The sequence below is a fragment of the Triticum dicoccoides genome, chromosome 6B, assembly GCF_002162155.2.
Source record: "Triticum dicoccoides isolate Atlit2015 ecotype Zavitan chromosome 6B, WEW_v2.0, whole genome shotgun sequence".
NCBI lineage: Eukaryota > Viridiplantae > Streptophyta > Magnoliopsida > Poales > Poaceae > Triticum > Triticum dicoccoides.
The window spans coordinates 469,386,273-469,406,299 of record NC_041391.1 but is presented as its reverse complement, the minus strand read 5'-3'; the positions used below and the strand labels follow the sequence as shown (position 1 = coordinate 469,406,299).

At 43.3% G+C, this 20,027-nt stretch overlaps 3 protein-coding genes across 8 annotated transcripts; 1 reads left to right on the top strand and 2 right to left on the bottom strand.

Annotated features, from left to right (window-relative positions):
- Positions 1 to 243: 243 nt before the first annotated feature.
- LOC119322811 (pyridoxine/pyridoxamine 5'-phosphate oxidase 1, chloroplastic-like) lies at positions 244 to 6,099 on the top strand. Of its 6 annotated transcripts, none has more exons than XR_005155855.1 (14): positions 244 to 706; positions 830 to 868; positions 1,288 to 1,455; positions 1,545 to 1,650; positions 2,307 to 2,470; positions 2,577 to 2,819; positions 2,903 to 2,991; positions 3,080 to 3,130; positions 3,224 to 3,314; positions 4,097 to 4,201; positions 4,276 to 4,346; positions 5,271 to 5,366; positions 5,483 to 5,627; positions 5,710 to 6,099. XR_005155855.1 is itself a non-coding variant. In XM_037596344.1 (14 exons), exons 1-13 carry the CDS (start codon positions 347 to 349, stop codon positions 5,547 to 5,549), a joined length of 1,650 nt encoding a protein of 549 aa, XP_037452241.1. In that variant the 5' UTR covers positions 244 to 346; the 3' UTR covers positions 5,550 to 5,552; positions 5,710 to 6,099. The 6 variants fall into 6 exon arrangements, 4 of the variants coding, with proteins under 4 accessions (XP_037452241.1, XP_037452238.1, XP_037452240.1 ...); XM_037596344.1 differs by having other exon boundaries at positions 5,483 to 5,552; XM_037596341.1 differs by having other exon boundaries at positions 5,483 to 5,552; positions 5,702 to 6,099.
- A 527-nt stretch (positions 6,100 to 6,626) lies between these two features.
- LOC119321798 (beta-1,3-galactosyltransferase GALT1-like) lies at positions 6,627 to 9,547 on the bottom strand. Its single transcript, XM_037595333.1, has 6 exons — positions 8,655 to 9,547; positions 8,366 to 8,568; positions 8,007 to 8,288; positions 7,483 to 7,662; positions 7,300 to 7,407; positions 6,627 to 6,833 (listed from the first exon to the last, which is right to left on the bottom strand). Exons 1-6 carry the CDS (start codon positions 9,454 to 9,456, stop codon positions 6,627 to 6,629), a joined length of 1,782 nt encoding a protein of 593 aa, XP_037451230.1. The 5' UTR covers positions 9,457 to 9,547.
- Positions 9,548 to 16,994: 7,447 nt separating this feature from the next.
- LOC119321200 (MEIOTIC F-BOX protein MOF-like) lies at positions 16,995 to 18,557 on the bottom strand. Its single transcript, XM_037594989.1, has 3 exons — positions 17,667 to 18,557; positions 17,400 to 17,558; positions 16,995 to 17,315 (listed from the first exon to the last, which is right to left on the bottom strand). Exons 1-3 carry the CDS (start codon positions 18,555 to 18,557, stop codon positions 17,214 to 17,216), a joined length of 1,152 nt encoding a protein of 383 aa, XP_037450886.1. The 3' UTR covers positions 16,995 to 17,213.
- Positions 18,558 to 20,027: the final 1,470 nt, after the last annotated feature.

Below are 20,027 nucleotides of genomic sequence, written 5' to 3'. Positions count from 1 at the left end.
TTAATATGAATCGGGTGAAGTAACGGACATATGTCATTTGTCATCTTGACATTCACGAAGATACTAGTCCGGAGGGGTCCAGCATTCCACCCATAAGTTTAGCATTTTTATTATCTGAAAATTATGGTTCAGACGAAATAAATGAATTTCTAAACATTTTTCGTGCATCAATTTAGCGGTACGAGCCTATAGAACAGATCCTGTTCAAGTAATATGTAACCCTTGACACGCCACATCACCCATCTGGCTAGCAGCAAGCCACCCCGTGCATGACAGACACACCAGCCAGCCGGCTGAGCCAGTCACCGCGGTGCGAGCGGCCAGTCCCCGGCGCCGCCAGCGCTCGATGCTGACCGCCGTGTCCAAGTTCCGCAACAAATCCGGTCTCGCCAGCACCACCCGTGTTATGCCCTTCTTCCTCTCTACCTCCGCCACCGCCACCGCCACTCCGCTCTGCCCTCCTCCGTCCCCATACCCTAGCCCCCACTTCCGCCTCCCTTCCCCGCCCCGCCGCGGCCTCGCCTTCCTCGCCGCCTCTGCGCCGCAGCGGGACCTGTTCCCCACGCCCAGGCAGGCCATGGCGTCGCTGGCGACGTCGACGGCGGCCGCCGCCGCCGCGGAGGTGACGCACCTCTCGCAGCGCGACGCTGCGGATATCGACGAGCAGCTCATGGGGCCCCTCGGTTTCAGCGTCGACCAGCTCATGGTAAGTGGCGAGGAACCTCGGCCCCCCGCTCTTATTTCACCTGCTGTTGTTAGCGCCGCGGTTGTGGGGCGGAGGCCCTCTGGTGCTGACTCCTTGATTTGATCTGGGTTTGCTTCCGTGCAGGAGCTCGCCGGGCTAAGCGTCGCTACTGCCGTTGCGGAGGTATAAGACACATGACTTTCTGTGCTGCTCTTGAACTGTATTGCCATGTTGGCTTCTTGTTCTGGTTGCCGTGCTAATTACCAGTTAGCTGGTTAGTTGTCTGAGTAAATTGTCTAGCACTAGACCGTCTAGACTATGCAGCAGCAGCAGGTTGCTGTTGTTGCGAAATGATAGAAAGATGTCGCCATTAAAGGACCACTACAAAGAAAATGAGTGGGCAATACAGTACTATGGTCTCTTGATAGTTGTGAACTCCCACTAACTAGTTGAAAAGATAGGAACTGATCAGACATAGAAGGTAGTACTAACGTTCTACGTGAGCTATCATCTATGTCCTTGATCATGCTTGTCTTTTCAGGCCCCTTCTTTCTTTGTTAGTTATTCTTTCTGTTTAGTGAAAATTTTCATGATCAACACAGGTTTATAAGTTGAGTGAACACACAAGGGTTCTTATCATCTGTGGTCCGGGAAATAATGGTGGTGATGGTCTGGTTGCTGCTCGGCATCTTTATCATTTTGGATACAAGCCCTTTGTTTGTTATCCAAAACGTACAGCAAAACCTCTGTATTCTGGCCTTGTTACTCAGGTAATCTTTGATGGACTCCATGATTTTCTTGGTGTGTCACATGGTACCCTTTTCCAGTATTATTCTTTTAATTATCTTTTATGTTCTAGCTTGAATCGCTGGCTATCCCGTTTGTGCCTGTTGAAGACCTACCTCAGGATTTATCAGGGCAGTACGACATTGTTATTGATGCGATGTTTGGTTTCTCATTTCATGGTATGTGTGATTTTTATATCCTGTTAACCTTTTGTGTTGTTCTGATCTGCGGCCACTGATTTTATGTAAAGCTCATGTCAGATATTTTTATCATTTACATGTTTCCCCTGTTTTGTTCCATGTGAATATTCTATGCCATATGAATTTTTTTAAAATTAGTTCATATGTTCACATTGAAACAATGTTGTTGTTGTCCCTGTATCAGCAGTAGTTGAGGAGCTGAATGTATGCATAACACATAGGTTGTACAAGTCAGAATTATTTTATGCATAATCTAATCAAAACAATGGTTGAGCTCCAAGCATAAACAACAATGATTTTCAGGAAAGTGTTAGCAGCTTTTTGGGTAAATTGAATTTGATCATACTCATACATCACATGATTATTCAGTAAACACATGGGGTTACTGTTCCGGTATCAAGTGGTATTTTGGAATATAGGTATACAGAAGGGTGCTGGGAGCAAGTGGCTTATTTTAATGCAGAATCTTATAAAAGAAAGAATGATCTGTAATCTGTTAATTAAGAAAGTACTGCTACCATTTGAAGTGTGAACTGAATGGAATTGCACTAACAGGCTATGTGATTGTTTTCCTCAGTTATACCATATATTTTCTCCATCATTCTTATATTTTGTTTTTGGAAACTATTGTTCAGGAACACCCCGTCCACCCTTTGATGATCTTATCCAAATGCTTGTTTCATTGAGTGTTGTTGGTGATTCAGCGAAAAGACCGCCAATTGTTTCTGTCGATATCCCTTCTGGGTGGCATGTAGAGGAGGGAGATGTCAGTGGAGGAGGAATTAAGCCTGATATGCTGGTTAGCATCTATTGAAAGATTTTTTTGACGAATTCATGCATCAACATTATAGATAACCATTTAACCATGACAAATTTTAGTTCTCAAGTTATTGCGGAATGTCCAGGTATCATTGACCGCACCAAAGCTCTGTGCCAAAAAATTTACTGGACCCCACCATTTCCTAGGGGGTAGGTTTGTTCCGCCTCCCATTTCAAGCAAATATGGGCTTGAACTTCCTCCATATCCTGGAACCTCTATGTGTGTGAGAATTGGAAAAGTGCCGTCAGTTGACATTTCATCTCTCAGGGAGAATTATATTTCCCCGGAACTTCTTGAGAATCAAGTGATGCCTAATCCGTTTGACCAGGTACGATTAACTTGAGTAATTCCAGAAATCATAAGCCAATTTTTCAATAATATTATATTCTGATGACTGTTTCTTTGCTGTAGTTTCGTACTTGGTTTGATGAAGCAGTTACTGCTGGCCTGCGCGAACCTAATGCCATGGCTTTAACAACTGTCAATAAAGCGGGAAAGCCGTATGATTCTCTTTCCTTAATGTTCCTTTCAGCTTGCAAAACTGGTTACTAATAATGACAATTTTCTTTGTCGTTAATTTATGGACAGTTCTTCAAGAATGGTTCTTTTAAAAGGCGTTGATAAGCAGGGATTCGTTTGGTACGTTAAAAAACCATTTTAAACAATTATCCATCCATTCCAGTGAACCTCCTTACAATTTTGTTACTCATGCCTTCATTGGGTCTTGTGCAGGTACACAAATTACGGTAGCCAAAAAGCGCATGATTTATCGGAAAATTCAAATGCGGCACTTCTTTTCTACTGGAATGAGATGAACCGACAGGTGATTTTACCAACCGCATGTGCTACTAGTATTATAGGATAATTTTCATTGCCTGCAGTAGCAAGAGGGCGAAAGCAACACAATGGTAGTCCTTTACCAAACTATACTGTGCTTGCTGTCTGATATGTGAAATATGGTTTCACATCTTTCAGCATAATCTGGTTTTGCACTTATTTGTAAGCTGATCTGTTAAGTAATCCTCTCTTTTATCTGTGTTCTTCTTTTCTGATCTTTTCTCAAATCCGACATTCTTCATTATTCTACCATGTATTTAATTATTAGACTAGGCCTCATTTCATGTTTCATTTGATTTTTGGTACCAGTTATAAGTGAGAACAATAAACGTTGATGCATCTGGAGTATTCGTTTAGCAAGGAGTAAGGAATGAACTCGTGAGGCATGTTTGGTATATTTTTATGCAACATAGTTTTCAAACCAGGCAATAGATTTACCAAATGGACTTTCAGTGTGGTTTAATAAATTAATGTGAAACAACTTTGGTTCAGTATGTGTTGAAATATAATGGGTCTTCAAGGCAAATAAAGGACATGTTGGTTTGCTTGGTAATTTCAGTTTGGTGTTGGTACATTACATGTTTTTTGTTTTTAAAACCAAATACCATGCCAAATTCCTATTTACCGCATATTTGTAAATTCAGTCAGGTGCTCAGTTCATTCTTACCTTTAACGCTCCAGTGGAACAATCTGTTTCAAACTGACTGAGAAAACAGTGTATACTAAAAGTGCTCTTGTTGGCTGATGCTGACCTTCATCGTTTCATAGGTTAGAGTAGAAGGGTCAGTTCAGAAGGTCTCAGAAGAAGAATCTGAGAAGTATTTCCACAGCCGCCCACGTGGAAGTCAGCTTGGTGCAATTGTTAGCAAGCAGGTATTGTTGTTCTAGTTTATGTTTGTCGCAGCATGCTTCAAAGCAAAATCCATTATTAACTATGCTATTTCTAGAGCACTGTCATTTCTGGAAGAGAAGTTCTCCAACAAGCGTACAAGGAATTGGAGCAAAAATATTCTGACGGGTGAGTCAGTATGCCAGCTGCACCCATGTTTGGTCTCGATTGCATGTTTCTGTAAGCATCCTTGGGTGTTTTAAAGATAGCTAGGGGATTGGGGAGTAAAATATAGATTATTGATGACGAACAAGGGAGGAGAGATTGATAAATTATTCTTGTTGGTTAACTTAGATTGAATAATACAAGCGTGTGCCCCCATATATAGATGGAAAAATTACTTGACCCTCAAGAAAGGATTTCCCTAACTCTCTATAATTTCCTTCTCAAATAATATGCTTTATAGAAATAGCATCTGTAAGAGCTGCAGCTGATTCGATCAAAGAACGTGCTACTTCCATGAAAAGCCGGTCTTTTTGTCATCCATGCCATTTCTCTTTTTATTGACACGAATAATTCACCCTAGCTGCTTTGTTTCCAAGCAGTTTATTTCTACTTTACCACGTTAATGGTAACTGCGATACCAGTTTAATACTCCTAGATCCAAGGACAGGGCAACACTGCCATAAACCCGGTTTCGTGAACAGTTGTCAAAGTGCTAAAATTTATTTGGGGGTGTACTCAACAACCTTAATATGTTGCTCCCACTAATATATCTGCATCTTCATATTGCATATTATTTGTGAATACAACATCATGAAAAGCATGCATATATCTGGAGCAACGGAAATGGATTCATTTACTCTGTTCTACCTCTGGAGAGAGGGAGATGGAGAGTACAGCCCAAAGGCTCCATAGCCAGTATGTCGGTATTAGTGGGGCATAGTTGGCATGAATCACTTATGTCCTATCTGTGATTAGATATGCCTATTAACTGCAGTTATTGTGTCAATCTAAGCTGCTAAAGTGTAACAATCTTTAGTTAGCTGCTGTATGTTAATCCTGAATTCTGGCTTCTTCTTTTAACCCCATTGCCGTTTTCTTGTTCTGCAGTAGCTTCATCCCAAAACCTGATTACTGGGGTGGCTACAGATTGACACCAAATCTTTTTGAGTTCTGGCAAGGCCAACAGTCTCGTCTGCATGACCGGTATGTTCTGTACATTTGTCATTTGATTATCAATTTTGATTTTGTCAGAAACCCTCATTTGAATATCCGTGAACATGTTAACGTAGTTTGAACACAATACTTTTTTATATAAACAGGCTACAGTATTCACAGCGAGAAATAGGTGGGGGTACAGAATGGCACATCCAAAGGTTGTCCCCTTGATCAGTAAGCTCCTTAAAGCTCTCGCCTCTTGGTAATAAAAGGGGGTGTCGTTTTGGCACCTGCGCACACTTTTTCCTGGTACGTAATGGACTGCAATTTCTTGATTGGAGATGTGCGCTAGATGTATTTTCGTGATATATATGTGAATGCAGAGAAGCAGGATACGTGAGGTGTATGAGCCGATTTAATGCAGCGGGCCCAAACTCGCGAGGCAGGCTGTGAAGATTGCTGTTATGTTGCTCGTTTGTTTGACGGCTGGCGCTACTCCGAATTCACACGGGCCATCGGTCCAGGATGTGCAACCCTTATGTTCCATGGTTTCCAGCCTGTAACCGAGGACTCTCTCTTCACAATGGATACTTCTCATGTGCTACTATTTCTTAGTGTCTCGACTCTTTTCACATAAATGAATTGGTGAAAGTCTGAACTTGCCGACAAATATGTAGAGTCCATTTTCCTGTATTGACGACCGAGCTCGTCAGAGTTGTGTTGACAAATTACATGGTATTTTCCTCTCAAAATAAATAAATTACATGGTATACTAACTGCACATGGTTTAAAACTTGTATTGGTACATAGATTGCAAAATTATCTTATTACGGGATGGAGGGGGTGTTAGTTAGATTGAGACACCTCTGATGCATTGGGCACAAAACAGAGTAATCCGAGTTACAATGTGAACTGTGAGTTCCATGCTTGTTGCTTTGATTGGTTTTGATTGACTAATTAGCTAGTCAGTGGTAATGTTTTTACTGCTTTCACACGCATTTAGCAGGCCCTTGATAGCTCATGAGTTAATTAACCTTTCTGATGTGAACAGACATATAGTGGGTACTAAATCTGAATGTGAACATCATTGCACTGAAGATCTTGTGTCTACCGAGAAATGCTTGTACCTACAGTTTCTATGGATTTCGTGATCATGAATTGGGACTGGAAACATCGATTATGCGTCATAGCAACGTACATGTACGGATGCAGCTGTTGGTGAACTCAAAAAAGGATCATGATTTAAAAAAGTTTGTGGATTTCTAAAAATATTCACATCATCAGAATTGGTTCTGCATTACTAGTTAGTTAGTTGCAGCACATAGCTTGATTTGTCCTTAGGAGTGTCTCCCATATGCATAGCATATTCCTTGGTTCTTGATAGTGGGCAACAATGTACCCCTCCTTACAACCATCAATGTGAATCCTCTTATCTGTTTTGTATCTCACGGGTAAACCGCCCTTCTTCATTTCGTCAACCCATATGCCCATCGCGACATCTTCTAGTTTGAACATCTGCATGAATGAAGGATGTAGATAACATCTTGTTTAGCTATACAATCTGTCAGAAGATCAAATAAATAAGAGGCTAGACTTAGGTACAGTAGAGTTCTTTTTAGAATAGCGAAATTATAGCTTGAGTGTGCCTCTTTCAGCTAGTTTTTCCTTGTTCCAGTTGGGAAATCATAGCTCATTTTTGCTAAATCAATATACCTCTAGGCGACTTGGTTGTGGTTTGGCACTTGACCGGTCTTTTGTAAATTAGTTTTCATCTAGCATGTACTTTCTTCGTTCCTAAATACAAGTCTTTTTAGAGATTTCAATATGGACTACATACGGATGAATGTAGACTTATTTCAGAGTGTAGATTCACTCATTTTGCTCCGTATGTAGTCTATATTGGAATCTCTAAAAAAAACTTATATTTAGGAACGGAGGGAGTATATTACAGAGCCATAGGTTACACTTCTGCCTGAAATACCTTTAGACGACTTGTTTTATACCAAATGTTGATTGTCTTTGCGATGTCTTGTGAAACCACATATCCTGGTCCATGAGCCCATGGTGGGTATTTCTCTTCAGGCCATTCCTACAGAAGCAGAATACATCAGAAATCTTAGCACCCATTTTTATGGCAGCCAACCTTTGTATGTGGGGACATTACCTCTGGGCTTATGTACCACTTGCTTTCACTATTCCGGTGAGGACCCGAGTTTGAATTGATGCGACCATAGAGCAGACCGTTGCTGACATTAAGCTGTTTTACCGAGGAGTAGATTTCGTGCACTCGAACAAAAGCATCATCATCTGTTTTCATCAGATACTTGGCTGACACAGCATTGGTCTGTTCAAATAGATCAAAGTTGAGCACACAAAAGCAAAATAAATGGAGAAGCCTAAATTAATTGTGAGAAGAAGATCAATTTCTACCCCATAGATGCATATTGCCAGTGTCTTCCATGTAATCAGGCTGTAGTAATCGACAAAGGGCAACACCTGAATGTCACCATGTGCGCGTGCCTCGTTCCGGAGTTCCTTATTCACCATCAGGTTTGTATGCTTTTAAGCAAAACAGTACCAAATTTGGTGTCAGGATTCTGGACTGTCTTAATATGTAAACGGAAGCAGTAAAAGAACACTTTGAAACCCTTGTCAGTTGATTGAAATAATTATTGTGTAGTCTTTTACCAGGCCAACAAAAAATCGGACCGCAACTGTTCCGTTACGCACTGCGTCATATTGCATCCACGTCCTCCGAATCGCCATTCTACGCTTGAAGTTGTTTGCTGTTGAGAAGATGCCGATCAGAAGGTCGAGATCTTTGCCGGCTGGAATAGGTGATGACTTGAGCATTTCAAGATCCAAGCTGTTCTCCAAGTCTTCGGAGGTAGGCAGTCCACTTGCAATGGCACTTGCTAGCTTGAAGTCACCAAAAATCCTTACTTGAGTGCCAAACCAAGGTTCCGAGCCCTGATAACAGAAATTCCAACTGTAAGGATTTGAGCAACAATTGCAATTATTTCATGATCCACACGGAAGAAGATTACCGCTCTGTATGCGAATGAAGTAATATGTTTCCCGTCAACCGTCATATGTATTCCTTCGAGCCCTATCCGGAGAGTTGTGATAGCAAGGTAGCCCTGCCTAAAAGGAAAATATGTGCTTGGCTTTCCACCTTGCTTGAGACCAGTGTGACGTGTAGAGTTCATTATGCTGCCCACCATGGAATTGCATCTCTCCAAATCATCCACTGTGAAAGATACTTTCAGATAAGTAGTGTGAGGCACCACAATAATAGCTACTGTAATAAGCAACTAATAAGCTTATTCAAAGTACCTTGAGTTGCATTGTTGGAGTTATTGTAGGGGCAACGGTCCTCATAACCCCAGCCATTACTTGCAGTGAAGGCGTTCTGCACTATGGCCGGACCTTGAGCAAGTTTATCGCCGGTTAGACGAACACCGTACCGCAGCACAATGGGTTCTTCAGGTTCCCCCGGGAGTGCCGTCCCGACAAGATCAATCCAGAAGTTACCAGACAGGCTGCCAGGAGTGCCTATGACAGTTATGGAAGAACCTGCGACGAGCCCACACGGTATGTCCATGGTAAAGTGACCGCCCGCCGACTTGGAGGCGTCCATTCTGCAAACCGAGTACGGGCAGAGCCTCCGCTTCTCTGTTCCTGGAGAAGTTGCATTTTGAACCGTTGTCATCAAGTTTTCCCATGCGGTTCTTGCATCTTTGATCGCTTCGGTCGCATGGGGAAGGCCAGTGGAGACATTGGTTAGCTGCTTCATATGGTTCCATGTGTCTAGCCAGTGTAGCCTTTCAGTAGAGGAGTTTCTGGGATCCAGACTGCTTGAATCATCCGCTGGTGATGATACCACCCTAGTAGAGGAATTTCTGGGATCCAGGCTGCCTGAATCATCCGCTGTTGATGATACCACCCGCGCATTCGCTGGATTGGCTGCTGGTGCATCTGCGTCCACTCGGTTGCTGAGCCATGCAAGGGGATTGGCATGGAGAATATGATAGCGGGATGTTCCTGATATGGGGCTGTTCAATATCAAATGTCGCACGATAAGCGGAGAAAAGAAGGTGATCAGAACTGCGATGCAGAGCTGCTTTGTTGTCCACATCTCCGATCTCACTTTCTATGGATCCGTGGCAATCAGGCAGGGCACTGCTGATTTGAATGGAAAAAACTAGCCCTTGCACTTGCAGTCTATCCAGCATAGCACCTGTCGATGCAATTGTCGTTACTTCTTTAGCTTCAATGTAAGCATTCTTTTCTCCTTAGCATGCCACATGCATCATATACAATGGGAACAAACTATGCCATAGGAACTGAAAACTCTTTTAGTTTTTGGGTTAACTAGACCTCCTTTAGCGAGTGAAGTGTGTGCATATTTATATTATGTGATAAGAATTAAGAAATACTACCACAGTTCTATAACCAACGTAAACGTTATTGTGCCAAATGAAATAGAGAATATGCATTTGATAACTTTAATCGTGGGACAATGATCGTTATGCCCTTTTAAAAACACTATATTCATGACGTTGTTTGTGTGTCTTGCATTAAATCAATGCATCTATCACAAGCTAGCTTATAATTTTTGTGCGATAATCAATACATCATACTCATTCCCTATCCATGACTAGTCGGGTCGGGTTTGGGCATCGCTCATGGCCAAGAAAATGTGCCCATACCCTATCCATGCGAGCCCGGTACCCACGGGTACCCGTGCCCTTGAGTAAATTGCCATCCTTGGATATCAATATAGCGTACATGGAGCAACCTCTCTAGATGGAGTCCAAGGATCAACAAACCAAAATTCTTGTGGTAAGTTCACCATGATCGACTTGATCATGCCGACCCTCCGAGTTGTTATGGTGAGGTTAGAAGCTTTCTTTCCCAGATTCGACTTCGTGGGCTTGTCGCAGCTGTAGAGAAGGGGGCATCCTCTGGAACCGTATTCGCAGTTGCTGATGGGAACGTTGGGGAAGCATGTGAAGAAAGATCAGGAGGCAACACTTGCTTCAACATTGGAGGCGCCATGTCATGCCCCCGCCCGCCCTATTTTTTGCTGAGTTTCAAGGGCCTCGTAAGCCCCTGAGTCCTAAAAATTCAAGATGGGAATGAGCCGACGGTATCCACTAGGGCATTGGTCTGACCCATATTTTGAAAGCCAGGTCCTTTGGCTCGGCTTCATAAGAAAACTGGGTCGGGGGAGCTGGTCACCATCGGCCCACCGGTACAAGCGGGTCTACCCAAATCTAGTTGTCCAAGGTTGTGGGAGATATTAGTGCATGATTGTTATTTTAAACACTAATATATGGAACACTTATATTCAGAAAGTTTTTATTAGTTAGTGAAACACAATAGTTATGGGAGCACCTTCCACCAAGTCATTTAATGAGCTTTTGACCATGCACACAAGTTGCAAAAATTTGTCTTGTGTTTGTAGAAAATATCAACTTTGAGAAGGGATCCGTTGGGGAGTAATTGGTCGGAATCTAACTTTGTTACTAGATGATACCCCACACGTTGTTGCGGGAATGTTCTGCAATCTATTTTAATGAGATTTGGTGGTATGAAATATGAATATTGGAGTAATAATATGATAAAGTACATAAGATTTTTGTGTTTGAATTTTTATGGGATTTTTTTGTGTTTGATTATTGCATAGATAAAGTATACAGACGATAATAGAGTGGAAATTATCATGCATATTTGCATGTTGAAGTGAGATTTTCCAATGCATTGTTGGCTGTTGAGGTGGGTGTTTTCTCATGCATTTGCATGATGAGGTGACATACTTGCATGTTAAGAGAAATATATTAGTAGGGGCTAGCTATTTAGATATTGAAAATCATGTTTATGCTTAACAATGTAATGACAAAAATATGTAGTGTTCACGAGCCCATATATGTACATAATCAAGAGATGTTGGCCATACTTAATCCTTTTATTCCTCGGGAACGTCATACTTACTCCTAACCAGTACTACAATTAAGCAAACATAAATATTTTAATTTTACCGAGGTCATTGAATCATTGACTTTAGAAAAAAAGTGTTAGATTAGGTATAATAAGATGACGTAAGTAGACTATAAGAAGTATCACATTAGATTTGTACTGAGCTGGAGGATAGATGGGAGGAGAGAGAAGAGAAGCGCATTGTAAGTTAATAGCGAGATACAACAAGGGCTCCAGAAATCTTTGTGAGAGAATAAGATGGGCAAAGTATTGATGAAGTTTAATAGCGAGCTACAACAAGTTCTGCTTTTTGTATGATTTTTTAACGCACCTTCCTATTTTTTATCTGTATTATTCTTTCTGTATATCATACATAGATAGATAGATATTAAAAACTAAAACTATTTTTAGATCCTGGATTCCATGGAGCATCAATTATTGAAAAATACAATCTTTCGAAGTTAAAAAAAATGTACCCATGTACACAGGGATGTATACTGCATTTATGTAAATTTTCATGATGAATACGTTTGGTGCAAGCTAAAAAAAACTTGTATTTCTAACACATGCGCTATTCACTATAAATATCCATGATATTTCTTTTTGCAGCTCACACCGAAATGTATTTCATCATGAAGTTGTACAGAAATGTAGTATACATCCTTATGTACATATGTGTTCTGTATCAATTTTTTTAGAACATCAAAATATATTTGTTGATTTTTTTCATAAACCTTTTTTCATTAGGAAATTAACCTGAGCGTCCATGTCAAATCCAATGAACTTGTATAGTGCATTCTTTAAAATTTCTTGGCGGGTAGTTTGTCAAATTAAAGATACGACGATGCAACGCCAGGAACTGCCAAATGTGGCATGGCGACAGACCGGGCGCCTCCGGTCCAGTCAAGCCTGCATTTGTCGTTGTTTCACGCGGTCTTTGAAATGCGTAGACGGCAGCCAAGCCCTTCCTTTTTCTTCTCCCTTTTCTTATTCTAATGAACATGCATGGCGGCTATTCCCAGGTGACGATCTTTGATTTGTTCTTCATCGTCAGACCTGACTTTTTGTTCCTTCTCCAAAGCTAAGCTATGTACCCTTAGTAACCCATAAACACCTGCTTCTTCTACATACCAAACTTAAAGCAAAACGTGGATATAATCTATTTACTGATGATGAATTGCTAAACGTGCATCAGCTGCCAAGAAACTGCATCGTATTCTCAAATGAGCAAGAAACTAGCAAAGCACCGGAGTATAACTAAACGACCTCCTACTTTGCATGCAAGGGAGGATATGGGATGACGCTTACCTTGTTGCTTGCTTGTACTGCTTCGATCTTCAACGCTTCCGGTGGGAAGATGTGCTCGTCATGGCGATGATGAGGAGGAGGATAGAAGATGGCGACGAGAAGAGGAGGAAGGGGAGCAAGCGTGTAATGCTAATGGGCGAGAAAATCGAGGGAGCAAGTGGTGCAACCGGGGCACGCTTAAGGCAGGTCCTTATTATAACTTGCTAGTGCCGATACGCGCCAAGGCCCGCCCATGTCAGACCTTCAATGAAAAAAATAGCATGCTGTAACAAAATAACGTGACCTTAAAAATATGCTATTAGCAAGATATTATACACTTATTTATTTAGCGAGGCATTACTTAAAACATTATTACGTGCTATTAGCGGCGGTATAGTATGCTATTTTTTTCACTGCTTGTGATCGATGGCACGATTAGAATACTCCTTTTGTCCGGTTTTATTAGACACTCTTATTTTGAATCAAAATTTGATCATAGATTTAGTTTGTAAAATGTAAACTATATGTCTCAAATATTATCATGGAAAATCTCTTTTGAATACAAGTCCAACAATATACATTTTTATAGCATATACTCTATTTTCTTAGTTATATATATAACCAAAGTTTGACCCAAAATACTAGGAGACCCAGTAAACTCGAAGGAAGGAAATAGATTCTTTACAAATAAAGTAATGTGCTGCTATGTTTGTTGCTGTTAGAAGTTTCAATATGCTCAAAAATCAAGACTTCAAGACAGCGTAAAATGGCGAGGATGTCAAACTCCGCATACAAGGAATAGCATCCACGACCAATACAACCACATGTTCCTTCCTACGTTTTGGTTTTGGTACATAACATCTATTTCTTTTCTCTCCACAACATGTATGTTTTCTTTTGCTCTCGATCCCGTTGCTACGACGTCTACGCCCCTAGTTGATGAGCACGCCTGGAGGTGGTTGTCCTAGTTGATGACGACGTTGGCTCGTGCGAGGTTTCAGCTACGTTAGAGTTATGCAAGTGGTCATTGGAAGTTGGATGTGATACCATTCTTTGACGAGTTCGATTTGAGGCGGCGAATTCGGGGTCCGGGAAGCATGGGGAAAATCCCTGGTCGACGCGCCACAAAGATGTGTGATCTGACACTCATGCTGGCCCTGTTGATAGACTCAGAAAGCCCATGGGCGATAGTGCATTCCGGCTCCGATGGATCTCAGGTGTACACCTCAGTGTTGCTTGTTTCTTGATGGTAGGACCCTTTTTTTTCCTTTATTGGGAGTGTCCTCTTCAAAGTTTCAACACCATTGTATTCTCTCATGCTCTCTTGTTGTTCCCGCATGGATTAGTTGCACCTTTTTTTGTAAAACAACCCCTTAATCTATTAAAGTTTCCAGCAATACAAGAACCCCTGTAAAAATACAGAAATTACAATAAGGTCCATGGGGAACCGACCAATTGCAGCCTCCCGAGCGGGCTGACGGCACGTCGCTGCCGCCACTCCACAGCCATCGTTGCCTGAACGGACCACTCTTTGGATGGTGTCGCAGACGGGAAGTCACTGCACCTAGGCCCTGGAGGACCAACACCCTTGAAGCGAAGTCGTCTCGCTGGAAAGAGAATAAATCTCGAAGATCATGCACCGGCCTATACAACACAAAACTACAACCTGCACAAGACCCCTAGGAACTCCATTGCACCATCACCGGCCCCGTCTCGAAGTTGGCACTTTGAACCATCAGAACGACCGCCCTCGCAGGACGGTGACCACACCCCGCCCTCCTCCACCCCGATGACCCACAAGTATAGAGGATCTATCATAGCCTTTTCGATAAAATAAGAGTGTCGAACCCAACAAGGAGTATAAGGAATTCACTAGTAGTTTTCAGCAAGGCTTCACTATAAATGATGTAAAATAATTTGATAGGTTGTTTGATAGCAACATAATTTGTAACAAGATAAAAGTAACAAAAGTAATAGAGTGCAACAAGTGGCCCAATCCTTATGTATTCTAAGGATAAGACGGTGGTATTTCTTGTAATAGCTAAAACGCTCTTGAGGCCACATGGGAATCTCGCCAAGTTACTTTCACCACGATTCATTATGTTACCGTTCATTGATTCAACAAGTGTTGTGTGGATGGATCGGAGATAATGTATTGCCCTTACTTGAACAAATACCTACTTATGATTATACCTTCCATGCAACCATCCGCAATACAGGAGAAGTAATTAAGATAAATCTAACCATAACATTAAACAACAGGATCCAAAACAACCCCTCACGGAACAATTCATAAACTGGGTTTTGGGTTTCTATCACCCCCGCAACACATCATCTACAAACTAATTCCATAATAATCTATTCCCCTAGGCCTAAAGATGGTGAAGTGTCATGTAGTCGATGTTCACATAACACCACTAGAGAAAAAACAATGCAACATATCATCAAAATATTAAACGATAATCAACTTCACATGATTACTAGCAACAAGACTTCTCCCATGTCCTAAAAAACTAATGGATCTACTCACAAGACATCACATGGATAATGACAATGGGTATAAATATAAGATAAACAATGAGAACATAACAATCTTTCACCAATAAATCTCCTATGCATTAACTGCAAGGTGTAACCAACACATATAAGTACACCCCACAACCAATCTAAGATTTGATACAAAGATTGAGCAAAGGGATGAACTAGAGTTTGGAGATGAGATGGCGTTAGTGAAGATATTGATGAAGATGATGACCCCAATGATGAACGGGGTGTTGGTGATGATAATGGATTTGATTTCTCCCTCTTGGAGTGAAGTTTCCCCGACATAATCGCTCCATTGAAGAGCAAAAGTGCTCCACATGGGTTCCATTTCCATCTCGTAGACGGTGGCGGAAAGTCCCGAGGATTTTTTATGATTTTTTTCTAGAGTAATTGTGAATTTATGGCAAAAGGGCACCATGAGAGGAGCCACCAGCCCACGTGACCAGGTGGCGCGCCCTAGGCCCCACCCACATGGGGTGGTCGCGTGGCGCCCTGGTGGGTCTCCTTCGACCAATCTTCGCTCCCCGTCTTCATATAAAATAATTCAGTAAAATCCCAGTGTTTTTGGAGCTCCGAAAGATTGCTTTTTCTTCTGTTGTGAATTAGGTCCAGACTTCCAGATGTTCGACAATTTCCCTCTTTGTGTTTACATTGCATTTTAAGAGAGAAAATACATTAAAATTGCATCACAATGTGAAATAAATCATTGATATAGGATAATTTGTACTAGAAATAGTGATGCAAAATGGAAATATGACACCCCACATACACATATAGAAAATAAAATAGTTTTTTTAGTCTACACGCTTCATCTTTTTTCAACACAGTACAAACGCAAGCGCTCATATACACGCGCATACACTCACCTCTATGAACGCACACACGCACACCCTACCCCTATGAGCACCTTCGAAAAACTAAGCCGACATATCATCTTGAAATTTACGAAGTCACCGTAGACACCTCGTTATTGACGGAAATGTCTCCTCCCACTGAATGCGCATCGCCAGAAATCATGAAATAAATCCAGGAATAAATGCGAGCACCAGGCCTTGAACCCTGGTGGGCTGGGGATACCACAATCCCTCTAACCATCCAACCACGTGTTGGTTCGCACGCTTCATCTTACTAATCGACACTCCTTATGTTTTCTTTTCTCTACGCATAACTTGTAACCCGCATACCAAGGAGCACATCACTGAGTTTTCCTTGGACCTTCTTACCCCTGCTTTGATGTTAATTGCATGTTGGGAACCGACTCACTATAGGTAAGGGCACGCGGCTGATTGGCCCCAACGACTCGGTTGTCATGCATGTTGCTCGTCCGCTCATGCATGCGCACTAACTCCTACATTAATAGTAATTTCTCTGTCACACAACAGATTGGGTAGTACACGCATTAGCTGCGTGATAAGCCGAAAAAGCAAGGCAAAGTTGGAAGGAAACCGAGAAAAAGGCTAGCGCACAGAGTAATTGGGAAAAAATGGGAAAAACTTAGACACGGAGTAATAGAAAACGGAGGTAGAATCAATGTTTGTTGTGATATAGTGGATAGTGGGGTGCTGATGTAGCCAAATATGGTGTCCTTCATGAAGATATAGAGCGCCTTTAGCATGGCTATGGCACGAAGGAAACTTCATGGGATGGCAGGGAGATTGAGGAAAGGGATGTCCCATTGACGAGTAGGTCCCATGATTATGGAGGCAGTAAATATGGAGGCTCTGAGTTTGCGCATCACCTCGACATCCTTCCTTGATAATGCATATGCATATGGAGCCTACCAATATGACGATTCTGTGAGAGTAATAGCCAACTTTATTATATGAGTGAATATATATGATGTCTCTAGATGACATCGCAAATATCATTTTGAGTATTATTAGTCATGCTCTTACAAATCCTCGGGGCAGAGAGAAAGCAGATGATAGCAATGCTACCTGCAAGAGTTTTTCTTGGTTTCCTGTAACCTATTTGAATACAAGCATGCTTGTGTTTGAATTAAATAGAACATTTATTTGATCAACGCCCACGTCCCTTCATTGTTTCTTAGCAAATGCCGGTCTCTTCAATCCCAGCAAAAGCTCAATGATCCACCTGTTGAAAATCACCCTCCTTATGAGAGTTGATCTCCCTAAACTTGAGGTTCAGACACATCTTCTTCGACTCGGTCCAATCTTGCGGAAGCTTTAATTTAAGTTGAAAGTATTAATGATCTGTGCAAGCTTAACTGTTATTTCAAGTTGGGAGTAAGGGGAGACATCTAAGTACCTTGCAATTCTGCAGAGTAAGTTCCTCCAGTTTGGGAGCATTGTTCAGAAAAAACTCTAGCATGTTGTAAACTTCACCGGTCAAGTCGCACTCGTCCAAGAGCAATGTAGTCAGATTATGAAATGTTGGCAAATCTTGATGTCCTCGCTTCATCCTAATCTGAAACAAAGAGGAATTCAGTGTCATAAAAATTGCTCGCCTTGTGTCTGCACTCCATGAAAGATAAGCCAAAGTAAAAGAGAAGTTCTCGTCGGCCATAGAACGCACCTTCTCTAGCGCCAGGAAGCCGGAGAGCTCTAATCTTGTCACGTTATAGAGGTTGCAGAGAAGCTGGTATTCGTCGGCCCTGCCGACCCACCGTCTCGTGGAACGGACCGATGCCTCGACGAGCGACGGCGTCCGGAACACCCATATGCCCTGGAACTCGAGGACCAGACGTAGAGAAGTAAGGGCGGGAGCGTCGACGAGCGGGGGAGCACGTTGCTTCATATCCGCTCTCCTCCAGCAACGGTCCATGACCAGCTTCTTGAGCGTGTGACTGGTCACCACCTCCCCAAAACCAATGGCGCAGCTGGTGAACTCGACGTTCTCCAGCTGAGGGCACACGGAGTCGCCGAGGCCGCCGCTGTGTAGGACCCCGGTGAGGCGCACCGTCTTGAGGCGGCTTAGATCGGAGCGGAGGCCCATGAGACGCAGGTCGACGGCTATGTCGTAATCGCTCTGGATCTCGAGCGCGGCGGGACGGTAGCGGTCGAGGCAGCCGTGAACCCAGTCCAGCCACTTGATGTGGAGCGGCAGCCTCCGCCGGCTGGCCTGCAGATGGTCGACGACGTGCAGGCGGAGCGAGTCCAGGTCCAGGGGCAGGCCGTCGCCGCCGTCGCGGCGGTCCAACTCCAGCAGGAGGAGGCTGTCCGCGAAGTCGTCGAACCTTGCCCACTCCTCGAGCTCCACGGATCTGCTGCTCTTGCCGTCGCGGTCGGTCGACGCTGCTTCGAACTCCCGCTGGTCGATGTCGAGGGACAGGCACAGAGCACCACGCCAGACGTGGCGCCACCGCCGCGACAGAGCCGTCGTCTGCAAGACCTGCCTGGCTCCCAAGGAGGAGAGGATGGCCTGGAGCAGGCAGTCCGGCAATTTGCTCAGCCTGTCCGGCGCCATGGCAAGGCAAACCGGCCCCTTGCCCTAGGGAGTTGATCGGATCGGCGGACGACGAGGTTTGTTTGTATCTTCCGAGCCGCACGCGCCACGCAGACAGGACGTTTCTGTTTACAACTTGTCAGGGGAATGTTAAAAATCGAACGTCTTTGGAGGGCAGATTATGTTGTCCTCAGGATTTGTCAGGCTTGCCGGAGAAAATTGATATCCTCGCGACAACATAATTTGGTGTCACCAATGTTCGATTTGGAATCTTTTAAACTCTGCTCATATTGTGTTTCTGCCAAAGAAAGATGCTCTTGGCACCCCTTTGGACTATAGGCCGATTAGCTTGGTGCACAGCATAGCCAAGATCGTCTACAAGTTGCTTGCTAATAGGCTGGCCCGGAGCTTGACTCCCTTGTCTCTCCTTCCCAGAGCGTCTTCATAAAAAAAGAGATGTATTCAGGACAATTTTCTTTACGTGCACAATGTCGTTAGAGAGGCTCACATCAAGAAGAAGGCATTAGTCTTCCTCAAGCTTGACATTGCAAAAGCGTTTGATTTCGTTGGTCCGGGATTCTTGTTAGAGACCCTGTCTGCCTTTGGTTTTGGTCAGCGCGGGAGAAATATTGTGTCTGCCATTCTGAGCTCCGCTTCCTCAAGAATTTTGTTAAATGGCACCCCCTACATACCCTTCAGGCATATGCGCGGCCTTCGCCAGGGAGACCCCCTGTCTCCAATGCTATTCATTCTCATCATGGAGCCGCTTCGGAGACTGTTGGATCTTGCGACAGAACGCGGGGTTCTATCTCATTTGAGACCTAAGGCGGCCAGATTTTGGACAAGTATGTATGCAGATGATGCGGCCCTATTTTTAAACCCTATCAAGGAGGAAGTGTGTGCGGTCAGAGCAATACTAGATAGGTTTGGGGAGGCCTCTGGACTCAAGATCAACCCCCAGAAATGTGTTGCCTGTCCTGTTAGGTGTGAGGGTTGGACTTCCAGGATATTATCCAAGATTTTGGTGGGACGACGGGCTCTCTCCCGTGTCGTTACCTTGGCCTACCACTCAGCTATCGCAAGCTTAGGCGAATTGAAGTCCTCCCTCTCTTGGATGGCATGGCTGGAAGACTCAAGGGATGGAACGGCAAACTGATGACAAAACCAGGACGACTCGACCTAATAAATTATGTGCTTACGTCCATGGCCACCTATTTCTTAACAAGTTTTGCAATCGACAAATGGACGATAAAGAAGATGGAAAAGATTCAGCGCAACTTCCTATGGAATGGTGATGAGGAGTGCAGTGGGGCCAAGTGCCTTGTCAGCTGGAAGAGGGTCTGCTCCCCAAAGGATGTGGGTGGCCTTGGAATCAAAGACATTGCTTGCTTCAGCGGGGCGTTGCGGCTGCGTTGGGCTTGGCTAGAGTGGAGCCTCACTTCTAGGCCTTGGCAGGGCTCCCCCATCCCATGCGATCGCACGGACATGCTG